This window comes from Solenopsis invicta, chromosome 5, assembly GCF_016802725.1.
Source record: "Solenopsis invicta isolate M01_SB chromosome 5, UNIL_Sinv_3.0, whole genome shotgun sequence".
NCBI classification, from domain to species: Eukaryota; Metazoa; Arthropoda; class Insecta; order Hymenoptera; family Formicidae; genus Solenopsis; species Solenopsis invicta.
The window spans coordinates 20,163,132-20,178,717 of record NC_052668.1 but is presented as its reverse complement, the minus strand read 5'-3'; the positions used below and the strand labels follow the sequence as shown (position 1 = coordinate 20,178,717).

Genomic DNA, 15,586 nt, shown 5'->3' with positions numbered 1-15,586 from the left:
GTCAAGGAACAAAACCAAAACAAGATTTTGTCTTAACATTTGAGAATTTTTCAGAACTGTGAATATTTACAGTTACACGAGCGAATTTTATTATTGTTTATTGTTTCAGTATACGCAACAGTGCGATCTATATCTAGAAACAAGAAATCTTGCAATTTTTTTATAAAATCTTTGAGATATATAATTTGCGTTAATGCTACTTCTCAATATAAGTTAAAAAAAATGTGGCTTGGCAATAATGTAAAATATGTAAAAAAAATATAGTGCGAAGAGTGGTGACTTAATTAAAGTATCAAATATTTTGCATCGAAACGTGGATAAGATAAAACAGGATAAGAAGTATTCACAATTGAAATGAAAATTAATATTAATCAATTTTTATTATCTTTGATGTTGCACTATTTTTTAAATGTATTTTTAATATTACAAATATCAGAAATAAATAAAAATATTATATATTATTAGAAAAATTAAAGGATGATAAATAAAAATCACGTTTATTTTATAGAAAAGTAAAATGGCTGTTATGTAATTTTAATTTTTACTTTCTACCAAAGTGTATTCTCAAATATATATTTTATAAAAATCACGTTTTATTCAGTATCTATTTTTTTACAAAAAAATTCTCTATGTCAGAAAATAAGAATATTAAAACTTTTTATAATAGATTTTTTTTAAATCAATTGTTTTTTAATAATTATATTGAAGCAGAAGCAAAGATCTTTATTTTAGTTGCTTTTTTCAACTTATAGCATCATATCTTAATAATTGAGAGCTTCAAATTTAATTCTACTAAAATATATTTTATTCATGTGAAAGTATCTCAAAGTTTAATTTTTTAGAGAAACCTTTCTCTTTCTTTTAATACGTTATTATTGTCGTTTTATATAAAAAAAAGAATGACTTGAAGTTAATTGAAGAATGTGTCGTTAAATAGACAGAAATTTTCAGAACACTTTATATGAATGGTTGTAAGTGTACGTTTGTTTTTGTTTTTTTAATATAATCATTTTAATATAATGTACATCAATGTTCAATATATACATATATAGGTACGTAAAATTATGATTATCAAGTATTGTATACTATTGTATATCATTATTGTACATCAATTATGAGATTGAACGTTGATAGTTAATACCACAATGTGTAATATGTTGGGAACGTAGCTATTATCATTACGAGTAAATTCTATACTAGTAAAAAATATTACAGTTAGATATATTAACCGGTTTGGAGAGTTTTAAAACGAGTTCCCATAGGTAGCTGGTTTATTCGATCAACTTTACGTACAGTTTAACAAAACTGATTAAATATAGATTTAAATACTATTATACTAAACAGTATACAATATAATATAAATAACAGTAACAATAGTAACAACTTTTTTCTCTCAATGCACCATAAATTATATCTAAAGCGAGCGTAATCACAAATACAATACAATTTTTCCTATTATATCTGTTATATCTGTTATACTTGTAGTATAAGTGTAAAGTTTTCATGATCACGATGCAAAAGGTGCAAAACTAGCGTCGCAAGTTGCCAACCATATGTTCCTCGATCAATGATCAGCAGTATGCCGGGCCAGCTACTTCCGCGATCGTAGGGTCGCGTAAAGACGCATAGGGACATAGGACTTACCGGGACCGCGTTCTGGAAGGACTTGCACGGGTCCTCTCTGAATATTTCTTCGTTTCATCCTTATAAAGCGTCACGCGGAGAGACCTTTCTTCTCGTTAGAGAGCCGAGAGTGTCCGCACAGTCGGCAGTTACACACGCGACTGTCTCAGCGTTACCGTTCCAACGTTCAGGTTCTGAACGCTATACGAGAAGACAGCCTCATTGATAGCGACGAAGAAAGAAAGGGGGAGAGAGAGAGAGAGAGAGAGAGAGAAAGAGAGGGGAAAGACGAAAGAACGGGAGGAAGGTGGCGAACGTGGCACAGGGACGTAACTATCCAGGCAATCGACTTTGTTTATGACAGCGGATTTATGTCGACAAAATCTACTAAAAGACGATTCGAGTTAAATGCTGCATATATAATTGATATCAATTTACTACAATACTCTATTTGAATTTATTTGCAAATCATTAACAATTTTCTTCTTGCTTCTTTTGTGTGAAGCTTATGAAAGGATAGAATTATATTATATTATTATGCTTTTTTACATGCTATTTCAATATAGTAGTTGAAATATTCTGTTTTGGGATGGGGAGCTTTATAAATTTCTGACATGGAACAATGAATATTTGTTATCAACATTGAAAAATAAGTAACGATCGAGTCGATCGAGTAATCAACAGTGGACGTTTTTAGTCTGTCTTTTGTCTGTCGCAGTGTCTTAAAATAGATATAAATTCAAATAGCCATGTATAGAGAGCCGTTCAATATTTTCCGATAATTTAATTATATGCAGTAACTTGTATGTATAATGGCATATTATTAGTATTGCCCCGATTACATCTTTTGATATTTACCTTTCGTCGACCTTTATTTATCGCGCTAATAATACAACGAGCAAGCACTAATATTTATAATCAAGTATTAATTTATTCGTTTTTTATGTATGTGATTTATATACTTTATATAGTTGTCTACGTGTAGGCACGTAAAATTTTTACAAGATTTTACATAATTTTTTGCATGTTACGTTATGCATGAAAATATAGAGTATGATGAATGTGTTTCTATATACATAAACTACATTTAAGTTAAATACATAAAAACTTGAAGTGAAAAAATTTAATCAATTTAACAACATTTTTAATTAATGCTAACATACTCGAATGATACCAGAGTATAATGCATCGAAGGACGCCCAAAGGTGATCAATTGACACTTGTGGCCGCACTGGCGCGGATCTGCGATACGGGCTAGTGGTATATGAAATCTCTCTTATAAAATCATCTCTACTGCTTGGGGCACTTACCTCTTATTATTAAAAGACAGAAATGGCATTTCGATTTTCGGAAGGAATACGATTTTCGATTGGAATACGCTGGTTATGTATAACCGCGCTTGTGATAAGAGGGGAAATGAAATGCATTTACTCCGATTCTCGTGACTATCGTGCTTATGGTACAGAATTATGCATTACAGGTCGACGCGAGACGTCGTACGGCGTGTATGGCGCCGCTTTATCGATTCGTATACGAGAGTTCCCCTTCGGATTTATCTACACTGTGCGTCATCCAGCGGAAAGAAAAAGACAGGGCTAAGCTGCCATTTTAGCGGTTGCGTTGGCTGTGTTCGCCAATAGAATAAAATCTATATTTTGGAAAAAATGTAAAATTCTATTGCGATTCCCAAGCAGTAGTAATTTAGAAAAAAAAAAACTTACCGTTACAAATACATGATTAAAAATTTTATTGATTTAAATTAGTACGCTCTAAACAATGATAATGTTACGATGATTAAATTCACGCTCCCATTGCTGTGTCAAAATCACATCATTTTTTGGGATGTATTAAACATTTCTAATATTGACGATATTTCACTGTTGCGAAAAATTAGATTATAGAAACAAAACAAAAAAAAAAGAGAGAGAAATCGTATACTTTTTTCTCTTTAGACTTTACATTATAATGTTAAATCGAGTAATTATTTGCGTATCGTCATTTGCATTCGAGTATCGAATATCAATCGATAAAATGTAATGAAAATTTCACTTCTAGTTCGTTATTAAATAAAGATATAATTTATTTTGTACGTATTTTACTTTTCTAACAAAAATTAATTTTGTGGCAGCCAATCAAAATTTAGTTGTCCATTAATCCAAGGTTTAAAAGAGAAACTGTTGATAAATGAGATATCTTGAAAAAACCAACAACCACATACAATAATTTTCATGAATGAGAAATTAAAATAAACCTGAGATAAATATAATGAGTCAGGTTGCAATGATACAGCGGAAAATTAAACATCGTGAACGCGGTGAAGAGACAGTTGTAAAATATCATATACAAAATTAAACGTACATGTATGCACATTTCATTTTAAATGTCACAGACAAATACCTTGGGAAAATTTAAGAAAAATACATTAAGTATTTCAAACGAAAGTTTTACCACTTGAACAGAACAAATAACAACTCGAATTTTTTTGAAAACAGAATTTGATTTAAGATTGAAAAAAACTTATTAAAACATTCAAGTTTGTGTGCAAAATTAAGACGTATTTCTTAAAATATGTATGATTTTTAAATGAATAAATTTATTTATTTATCAAAATTGAGGAAGCCTTATATCAAAAATGAAAATTGTTCACTCGGCTTTAAATTCAATCAAAATATAAATTACTATTTTAGAACGCTTTTGAGAAATCCCTATTTTATCGCTTACGATCAATTTGAATTTTACATTAAAACAATTTAAAGCAATTTTTTACAAGACAAGTTACAAAGACATTAAAATCTATTAAAACAAAAACACAAAAATCGAAAATATCTTTTTCTTTATACTGTTGTGTACTGCAAACTTGGTTAAGACTCAAATAATAAGTAGTTTGTTATACAAAGAAAATAGATATCACATAGTTGCAGAGTTTCATGATTTCTGGTCGTACGTGAACAATAAAATTGGCATTACATCGATACAGATACAAATATACATATACAGAAGAAAATCGAATAAAATTGATATATATTTAGAAGAAAAGAAACAGCACTTTCCGATACTAACGAAACATCTGCAACAATCTTTCAAGTTATCAGCTATTATTGGATTCCTCTCAGAGAGTTGTAACATTAATTCGGTCTGTTTCAAGTTGAATCCTCGACTTGAAACACTAAATAATTGTCTTAAAGAGAATAAAGTGTCAAAATACCTCCTTGAAAAAGGTATTGATGGAATTAAACGAAAATGTATGCACAAATATTTGTACATAATACGTAACGTATTGTAATATATCTGAGGCAGGGATTCTCAAACTTGGTATTCGGTAATTGCGATAGCAATACGCTTGAAACTGAGATATGACATAAAATACAAAGGATATATAGATATATAGATATATGCAAAATAATGTAGATGCAAAGATGCAGAGATGCAGTTTCGATTTTCAGATTTGTATACACTCGATTGTAACAATTCACGGTCTGCTAATCTCTCCAATCGACCTTCTCTCTTATAATAATTAGAGCAAATTTCGCGTCACATCTTGTCTAGTGATTAGATTATTATTTTCTTATTTATACAGTTTCATATCTGTCGTTACCCTCAATCTTTCTTCTTGCGTTCGTACGACACACGCATGTGCCAAATTATCATCGCTCTCACGGATAGACCTTACTCACATTCCTCCTTCGTGATGGCCATTTTCTCTATGAACATCCGGATGCGCTCTATCACTCTATTGTTTACACCAAAATCTCGTAATTTCCGTCTGAATTCGAATAATATCGGCACGATAGGAAAGTGATCCGGAAAGGGTTTTCCGGAAGAATTGAAGTACGACAAACGGAGAAGCAGTGAATAGCGAACTTCGTCCCGGTTTCCAACGACTTCGTAACCGAGGGGACTGCTCCGTTGGTTTGGAAACCCCGACGAGGGTCTTCGGAAACCTGGCACCGAACCAATGAGAGGTTGCCTGGACGTTATATTTAGGTAGCCGTCCGAGAACGACGGACCGATAGAAGGGATGCCGCCGAAATGTAAAATCGCGTTCGTCGCCGCACTAATTATTGTATTTCGATCCGTCGTCCGCGCCGCGCCGTCGCAACGCGCTTCGCCATTTACGCCCAAGTGGACATTGTTACCTTCTATCTCAAGATTTTAACACTTTTAACATTTTCACACAACACTTATAAAAAGTCTTTTTCTCAAACAAATTTCTCTCTCGACAGACCAAATCTAAGAAAATAATATATAAAACTCTTTTACAATTTGCATTTTCGACCTGTTATGTGTGACTTGAACATTTCCTGAGCTTTCTCCAAAACATTTTCGTAAGTGGAAAAAAAAATTATATATATATACTTATTTGTTATCGCTATTTAATACTGAAAAGTATCGAATCACTACTTTGATTCGATTGCGTAAAAAAATCTTTACGTTAATATTTTTTAAATAGCTGATTTCAAGTCAGAAACCTGTTATGTTTGAAGAATATTTACATTTAGAGATTACAGATCTCTTGCCACATCTTCGATGTTTCGAGTTACGCCAAGAACGAGATTTTATCCTTAAGCAATAGCAAAGATTTTTCTTTTATATCTCATATAATACAGAGTGTATTGTAACATTTCAGCAATATGCAGCAACATTGCTGGAATGTTCTGTGCTGTGTAGGCGGTGCTGTGGATCCAATTGTTTTACATTTTCAAATTTTTACTGCAGATTTGAAATCGGAAGATTACAAAAATCTTTACGTACAAAATTTTAGTTATACATATGTGTATACATATAAGATATAGTTAAATTTTTTTTATTTAGGCCATCATTGTGAATCTGTTATTTTGATTTTTTTAAATTTTGATTTCAGATTTGCAATTAGTGCAATCCTTCAAAAAATTCCTCCATGTGCTAATATTCAACAAAATATGTTGAAAAACAAGTACGCAACAAAGAATTAAAAAATGAAGATTTGTCTCGAACATAAATTGTTACCGTATCTGTTGTTGATAATAAACATGTTTCAACGCTCGGCACACGAGCATTATTACAATATTACTTGTCTATCAACTATCAACTAGTTTCATTGCCTTGATAAAACTTAATCGAGAAGAACTACATCCCGCTTACGTAAACACAATTCTCAATTTTGACAATTTATACAATTTTTCAATATTTTTGCAGTAAAATAACAATATACAAGGTCCTACCAATAGCTGAGGCTTTCAGTTTTCGAATTAGAAAACACTATTAATTATATATGATGAAAAATATATGAAATAAATTAAATATTTTTATATAGCTATACATGTCAGCTATTAAAATTAAAATTAAATTGTATCTCACCTAATGTAATCTAATTTGATTTCATTTTTTTTAACAAATAATATGATACAAGTTAAATTAACATTAAATTTAGTTAATTTTGCCTTTGACATTTGTGTTTTTACAATGTTTTCTTTATTAATAATTCGAAAATAACTAACTACAATGACATTTAAAATGCTACAGTGACATTTAGACTTTTTTTTTTACAGTATTTGAAAATTATTCTTTTTTCGCATTTCCCAAGTGACGTTACTTAAAGTTTCTTTAATTAGTATTTATCCGCTCTCTCAAAATTCAATGCAATGTTTGTAGTAATAATAAGTTGTTTCACATGAGATTTGTGAGATTAATTTCGTGGAATATTAAAATTATGCCCATTGTGAATAGAAAAACCTCCTCGAAGGGGATTAATATAATTTCGGTGACTGATTTCGGTGATGATTTGAGAACCGCTTAGAAATCGAAAAGTATTTCGCGACCTTGAAGTCAATTTCAAAACTACAATGTAACCACGATGGCAAACATCTCTAATTGAATCGATAATACATTGCTACACGCCATAAATGCAAAAAAATAAAAAAAAAACTATATATTTCTTTTCTGTTTTCTTACCTTTTGGATTCAGTCTTTCAGGATTAAACCATGCGTCTGCGAACAATACAATTAAAAAGTACATTAGTACAGATTCCATCGTTAACATATAAAGTGCAAATTGTTATGAATTCATTTTCAATAACTGAAGCGTTTGGTTGCAAAATCTCTCGAGTAACCAAATTAGCATTTTTTTTGTGATACGTAAAGTCTACTTTTGTTTAAATTTAAAAATATACAATACAATTATTTTATTTTATTCTTTTTGACTGAGCATTTACTTGACTGATCAACATTTGTAAACTATATTCTTATCGGTAATAATAATTTTTATTCTTTTACTCTCTTTGAGCACCAAAGGCAACATTCCCAAAGTCCAACTTTGGAAAATTTAAAATTTTACCCTCGACTGCCTCAATTAATATAATCCCAGAATGCTAACAGTTTTGAAGCGATTTTAATCAAGTGCGACAATCCATACGAAAGAGCTCTAGGTATTTGCATGCATTTGAAGCTGTTATAGAACAAGCGTTATAGATCTATATGATTTTGTTAGCGTCCTTGGGATAGAATCATAAAACGAGTTCACAGTACTGCATCAATGAATGCAATGAAAATTTCTTCCTTCTTCTCACAATCGCATTCAAGATCATGCTTATAATGTTATTATTATTATTTGTGAAAATTGCTCGATTAATTTCTTTATGAGGGAAGAATCGTTCGTTGAAACGGAAGTAGAATTCCATATGCACGAAATAAAGGATTAAGTAAAATCGAGAAATGTGAGAGATTAAGCAGTAGTTAATCATCGATGCACGATGTGTGTTCTCCTTTGAGCTTATTTTTCAGGTTACGCTGCTATTAATAATTATATAATAAATCAATACATGCCGATAGGAGATTGCTAAAGGCTATCAAAGTGCCTAGCGTAATAGTTCGAAAAAGGGCAAATTTTATTATTCGCTTGTCAAATATTATCAAGTTTTATTGGTTAAAACCAATGTAGAATTATCATTAAATTATGTTTATTAATAATTTATCGCTATTTATCACACTGGTTGCATTGAAAGCAAATTTGGCTGCATTACTTTAGGGGAGTCTAAAGAGTCTATTAATATTGGACCCGAGCTACTCGTTCACACAACGAGTCCGTCCATCACAATTCCTCATGTAAAACCATGTTCTCCTCACTTTACTCCATAGAAAAAGACGAAAGACGAAAGACGAACGAAGCGAGTGCACGAGACAGGAAGAGGTTAAAGGAGTCAATACCCTTTCATTTAGATATTGCGTCGCGCTCTACGTGTCAAGTGCATACAAATGTACAATCTTTTTATCGTTCGTGCGTGCATCTTCTCCTCGTGTCGTTAGAACGGTATTCGAAAACAATATTACGTGAACGATATTTAAAAGCACGTGATTCATACATACAAGTCTTTTAAACGAACAAATTTCTCTTGTTATTTAATAATAAGTAACACTAATAGTTACCATTAGTCTCAGCAGCGTCAGCAATCGCGCTAGCGCGCGATTCAAATATTAAGTTGTAAATTGTTAAAAAAGAATTAAATTGAAAGCGAATTTAGCAGTATGAGAAAAGTATACAAAAGGGTTAAGGGAGAAAGCGGGATGGATATCTTCGATACATCGCCGAAAATATTATCGGTCTCTTTGCAAGACAATGAGATAGGCTATCGAACAAAAAAGCAAGCTTGTCACTCGAGTGAGTAATTTTATAGCACTACTATATATAGGCCTCAATCAACGAGGTTGAAAAAGGCACTTTATTACTACTCCAAGTATCGATGCGGTAAGTGGACAGATAAAGATGATTTGTTCGCCAGATGAAAATGCACAAGGTGTACATACATACACATGTATAGCTCGATAATGACGGAAACGTCAACATGATTTCCTTCAATGTCGCATATATCCCGGCTTTATATATGTGTGTGTGTGTGTGTGTGTGTATATATATACATGTATCGCGTGGGAAATAATCTCAAACTACAACGCAAGCAAATTATAGACACGCGCGCGAATCGCGGGGAGCCAGGTTGAGCCAATCGATCGTATGTGCACTGCGCAATATGACGACTCTTGTTGCCTTGAAACGGCGCGGTGACTCGACTTTTGCTTTTGACTTTGAAATCGAGCGAATCGCTTTTTCATGATCGATGAAAATTTGACAAGTGCTAGGTTTCACTCGTATCGCGGTTTGTGAAGCGAGTGCGATTAGGCATTTGTAAAAATAGCCTTTTGCAGTGCATATCAATGATTCTAAACATGTAAATTACGTATGTATCGCGTGTGTGTGTGTGTGTGTGTGTGTGTGTGTGTGTGTGTGTGTGTGTATGTGTATATATATATATATATATAGCGTTCGCATATCACTAGCCTCGTATAACGTTGTTATCAGACGCGCACGCTTCATTGTCAGTAAAGTATTTGTTGTCTCTACTCGCAAAAATATTTTTATTTTTATTTATTTGTGTAAGATTTCTTTCATTAATTGTCCAAGATTAACACTAGATTATTATCATTTCCAATTAATTTTGTATAGAAAATTAAATATTTTAGCATAGTAATACAAGTTGATTGTTCTGCAGTCGGCAGTATAAATACAGCACGTAGTACAGAAGGCGAGAGAAATGCAATTTTTTCGAAAGAAAATATCAACCTACTCAATGAGCAGGATACAAAGATAGACTTAATAAGCAAAATTATCGTTATCTTCCCATCATGTTAATTCGATAATATTATAACGATAATTCAGTTATGCAATTTTCTCTTAGCGACCAGTCGCCACCGTCGTACTTAAAAGCTGTGATGGAATGACTTTGGGATAAAGTTCGAAAGTCGATTATACACATATGCACGTCGCGGTCACGGTTGGATCTCGTGGCGTTACATAATCCAAGGTCGCGATGATAATTATTCTTTGCAAGAAATCGTAACGCACACCGTGCTTGCTTGGAGTGCTGCGAAAGCAGAATTTTACTACTCGAGCGCAAACGTGTATTATAAGAAAAGCATGAATTATGCTCATTTTATTAACGTATTGCGATTCAATAAAAATACTCAAAATACTAGTATCAATAATTAATGTAACGAATGCCAATTACTCGACGCTGCGCTGTGTTTCCGCAGAATAAAATTTCAAAAATTTCAAAAACCTCAGAGCTTTCAATGTTCGTTTGGTAATACCTGTATGTATGCAGTACCACATATGTACAAATGTAACGCGACACGTCGCATTTAAAAGAAACTTGTACATTTCAAATTTGTTAAAATATATTTTTTCATTAAATCGGCGCTAATTTAATTTATTGAACGCCAGATGACCCCTGTGCGTTTTCAAATCAGCTTGTAACTCAGGTCCTAATCTACAAAAATTAAATCGCAATTGTTATTCATAGGCATGAAATCTTTAACTCTTTGTCACTTTTCATCATCATTTTTTCTCTTTAGCATATTTTGTTAAATTTTAGCGTAGGCTTTTTAGGGTCGCTGACTGCAAATCTAAGGTCAACGTTTAAAAATGTGTAAACTTGCATTAAATCAGACTTGAACATTTCTCTCACAGTCATTTTGAGCGCTATATTGTACTTGCCATAAAAAAATGTTCCAGTTATGAGTGCAGATTTGAAAATTGGCGATTTCAAAAACATTAACATAGAAATTTTCAAGGTATGCTCATTTTTCAACGTAAATTTTGAAAAAGTGTGCCAATTTTGACTCATATCTCTTTTGCTTATAACTTATTCGTAATACAAAATAATTGTATAACATGTTTACGTTATTCATATTTGTATACATACAAGTTGTAAGAATTTAACAGTACCAATTGTCTACATATTTATTATAAAATACGTAAAGACGTAAAAAAACTGCAAAGAGATATATCCACGTATGATACACTATGCAACAAAGGGTTAATGGGTTAATGTCACCGATAAAAGAAACAAAGTCATATTAATTGTTCTTTTCCCATCATTCAGAATCAATGGTTCAGAGCCATTTCTGCGATAGGTGCGACCAAAAATGACAACCAGCTTCGTATCTATAAGTATTGGCATTTTTTGTACACATACTCCATCTAAGGTACGAATCGACGAACGACGCGAGTTTCGTGGGTTCAACCCAAACGGACCGGTAGATTCAATATGAATGCGAACGGTAGAGAGTTGGCATAAATATTATTTGCAGGTAGCCGCCGACCGATCGATAACCTAGTTTCGATCGGAGATTCTCCGATAACGGAGCAGGTAGCATCTGCGCAGGGCGGTGAAGCCCGGGTCACCGACATGAAACAGCCAACGAGGATTAATTAAAATTGTTCGCAATCCGATTTCGCCTGTTCTTCTTGACGAGGAGCCGAGAAGAGCGAGAGATCTCGCCAATGGAGGAACGTTTATCCTAAATTGCTCAGGGGTAGAAAAAAAACGAAAAGGGTATTCCCATATATATATATATAATTTTCGTACGAATTATTTGCGCCCGTCTTAACACGCGAGCTTCAAGTATCGAGCGTACAAGGGAGAGAAAAAAAAATTATTCTCTCGAAAGGACGCGAAGGAAGAAATTGTGTCGAGAAAAATCTTACGGGGGTTCAGAATGTTCCAGAAACATGGACTGGCGTTGGCGCCGGCGCCGGGTCGCTTGCAGATCTGGTTGCCCTCATCGAAGTTCTTAGCGGAGTACGCTACGTCCGAGTCCGCCATCCTTACGCACACTTGTCCGAGGTCCTTACGCGACGCGCACTTCCCTCCACTGTTCGCCACCGAGCTGTGTGCGCGTCCGACGGTACGGAATGTTCTCTCCTGAGCGTGTTAGCGCGCCTGGTGAACGTTTACGGAAGCAATGGCGTATCTTGCCACACGCACATGCACATGCACACACACATACACACACACACACACACGCACACACACACACACACTCACGCGCGCGCGCGCGCGCGTACTGAATGACGCACTACGACGACGACGACGACGACGACGACGACGACGACGACGACGACGAAAATGACAACGAGGATGACGACAGGGGCGTGACTCTCTTTACAGTTCTTGATAATGAGAGTCGAGAAAGAAACGTTCGACTTGACGATTCACACTCGGACTGTCCGGAGTGCTTGGAGGAAGGAGGACAACTATTGCGGACAACACGTAGCTCGTACACAGCGAGATGAGGACTGAGGCCTGTTATCGACCCACCGGAGGTCTTCCGAGCCCTCTCCCCGCCTTCCGAACCTTCCTCCCCCACCTTCTACAGGCTCATCGCCATGTTGCTCGGAACTTCGTATTTAAAGGTCCGTGAATGTAAAACGGTTGTGACAGACTAATCATGATCGAGCGATTAATCATAGCGATATTTAAAAAAGATTTCACGAGTGATAGCTTGCTAATTTAATAATTATTTTAAAAAAATGCCTCAGGAATCAAGTACGGGGAAAAATTGTCCAAGTAAAAAAAAAACAGCTTGTATCTTACGCTGAAAAACAAAATTGATTGAATCCGAAATATGAATGTAACAATCTGATTTTGTTGTTTGTTCGACGAAATACAAAATGATCCATAATTTTCTATAATTCCATAATTCAAATGGCCAGACAAAGGAGGGTATTTGTAAAAAAGTGTCATTTTTGGCCGCCAAGGCAGTCTTTTAAATAAACCTTGAAAAATCATTGTTTGGGTTATCAAATAATAAGAAAAAATAATTATTTGTCCGAGAGAAGTGGTGGGAACATTGCAAGAATGGCTTAAATATAGTAAAATAACCGCATGTACGGTTAATAATTGGAAAACTATGATTTTAGCTAAAATTGTGGGTACATACTGCATTTAAAGATCGCGGATTACTTTAGCGCTATCTAGGATGCACCACGCAAAGATATAGTCCGCTCAGTATTCCTTGAAATCGGGACTCAGTCGACCCAGACCCCACAGTTCGTCACTCGCGTGATGATATATTATCACTTCAAATTCTCTCTGCCGTGTGTGTATGCGTGCGTATGCGCGCGAATATATAATATAAAAACAAGCGAATTCATACCTCGTTTGCACTTTCAAAATCTGATGATAATGATGATAATGATTCTGAAGAATTAAGGGCAAGAACCAATTATATTAAAGAATCACTGAGCGCTCACTGAGCGCTCACTGATCGTTTTCTCTGCTGAACGCAGCCATTATGTCATCACTGAAATCGTCGGTTATAAATGGAAATATAACATGTTCATCGTGGTTAAAAAGAAATGACTAGACAAATTGTAATGTAAAAGTTACAATGGTAAAATAAATTTTATAGTTAAAAAATATTATGAGAAGACTGTTATATCTGTTTAAGAAATAAATAATAATGTAACGTAATGTAAAATAAAGAGGATAGGTTTCTCATTGAGCAGACTGCCAATCTAAATTGATGTGCGCGTGTATGTGCACTTTGATTCATCCATTAGCATCTAGATAATCTCATTAGTGAATTTCTACAATATCACATGTCGATAAAACAGCAGTTTACAAAGAAAAGATTCTAATTTTTACTGTTTATGTATTATTTCAAAACTTGAAACTAGTGATGTCACTTTTTACAATAAATGTAAACAATTTTTAAAGAGTATAAGAATTGTAATAATGCGTTTATATAATGTTTTTTTTTTAATGTAGGAACAATTTAATTATGTCGCTTATTTAAATGTTTAAAAAATATGTTAAGAGAGAAAATTTTCTCTTAAAATTTACGTTTAAAATAGTAGTCGTGGAGCAACATGCTATTTCAAAAAATTTTATATGATTTTTTTCACAAATTTATTAATATCTACCAAAATAAAACATAAAATGTTTAGATAAACTTTACAATCGGTTTCGTAATTTTTATTATGCAAATTATAAAATGTCTTTTGTATGTATATTAAAAAAATTTCTATCGTCATTCTTGACATTTGATTACAAAATTTGGTTACGAGACTGTCCCACTAACTTATCATTAAACATGATAAGTTTCTAGTATCTTTTGCGATAAAAAATAATGAGAAGAACTTTCAGTGTACGTCGTGAGCTAAAAGGTTGCAACACATTTTCTTCGATTGTTTTTGAAATGTAGACTTGCTCATCGAACGGCGAACGTCATTGGTTCTTACCTGTGGATCCAACCAATTAAGCATCAAACCATCTAACCATCGAAGAAAATGTGTTGCAACCTTTTAGCTCACGACTGTACAGTCACAGTGTAATTTATAAATTATTCAAAGTGCAAATTATGTACGTCATACATAGTATTTTGATACTAAAAACGTAGCGCTTTGATTCTCACAGAATAAAAATAAAATTTTTTAAAAGATATTTTTGAGAAGTTTTCTCGAATTTCGCAAAAATTTCCCATAAATTCCAAATCTTTCAAGTTTTTTTTTAAATGATTAACATTCTGATCAATGGTAAGTTTGGCCACGTAGTGCAGAGCCAGTGTTACAAGTGAGTTACGAGCACGTATACGCAGTACGCAATGCTGCATATTGTTTATTTAAAACGATATAATGTAATTAATTTAGGAAGAATACTAAATGAATAGAACACTTTACATACCTGTTCAATTCTAAACAAATTAATATAGCTTTATTGTATTTATCAGTTAAAAGTTCGGTTTAACGAATATGCAAAATGATTTTAAGTGTGCACTGTTGGCGTTCTCCATAAATAACAAACGTATATAATTTGTCCTTTAAATGGACGATTGATTGAAAAACCCATGTTGACAAATTTTTGTCTAACTCGACAATAAAAAATTGATCGACTGAAATCGCGTATTAAAAAAAAAAAAAATCGAAAACTAACGCAATTAAAACTTATTGTTCAACAATGTATAAATAGAGAAAGAAAGGAAATTATAGAATAGGTGGGGGTTAGAGAAATATCACAGTAACTTTTTTAGTATACTTTGATGACGACAGTTAAAAAAAAAGTATTTCATAACTTTTTTCTTTACTTTACTTGTTTTCAAGTTATCGAGTACACTTTGCCACTTTGTTCTTTCTCCATAGTAATTAGAATCA

At 33.3% G+C, this 15,586-nt stretch overlaps 2 protein-coding genes across 4 annotated transcripts in view; one reads left to right on the top strand and one right to left on the bottom strand.

Moving 5' to 3' along the window:
- The window catches only part of LOC105195081 (reticulon-1-A), a 28,687-nt gene that overhangs the window by 4,409 nt on the left and 8,692 nt on the right, over positions 1 to 15,586 (bottom strand). For 2 of the 3 annotated variants that reach the window (XM_039449834.1, XM_011160306.3), the window contains exon 2: positions 7,555 to 7,590. In XM_039449834.1, coding sequence (XP_039305768.1) covers positions 7,555 to 7,590 — 36 coding nt within the window. Of the gene's footprint in view, positions 1 to 1,644; positions 1,825 to 7,554; positions 7,591 to 15,586 lie in introns of those variants that run through there. The other variant, XM_026133526.2, reaches the window with a different exon arrangement.
- LOC105195080 (serine palmitoyltransferase 2) overlaps positions 4,545 to 15,586 on the top strand; it is a 33,824-nt gene continuing 22,782 nt past the window's right edge. The window contains exon 1 of the mRNA XM_039449838.1: positions 4,545 to 5,948. The gene's annotated coding sequence lies outside the window, so the exon portion shown is untranslated. The remainder of the gene's footprint in view (positions 5,949 to 15,586) is intronic.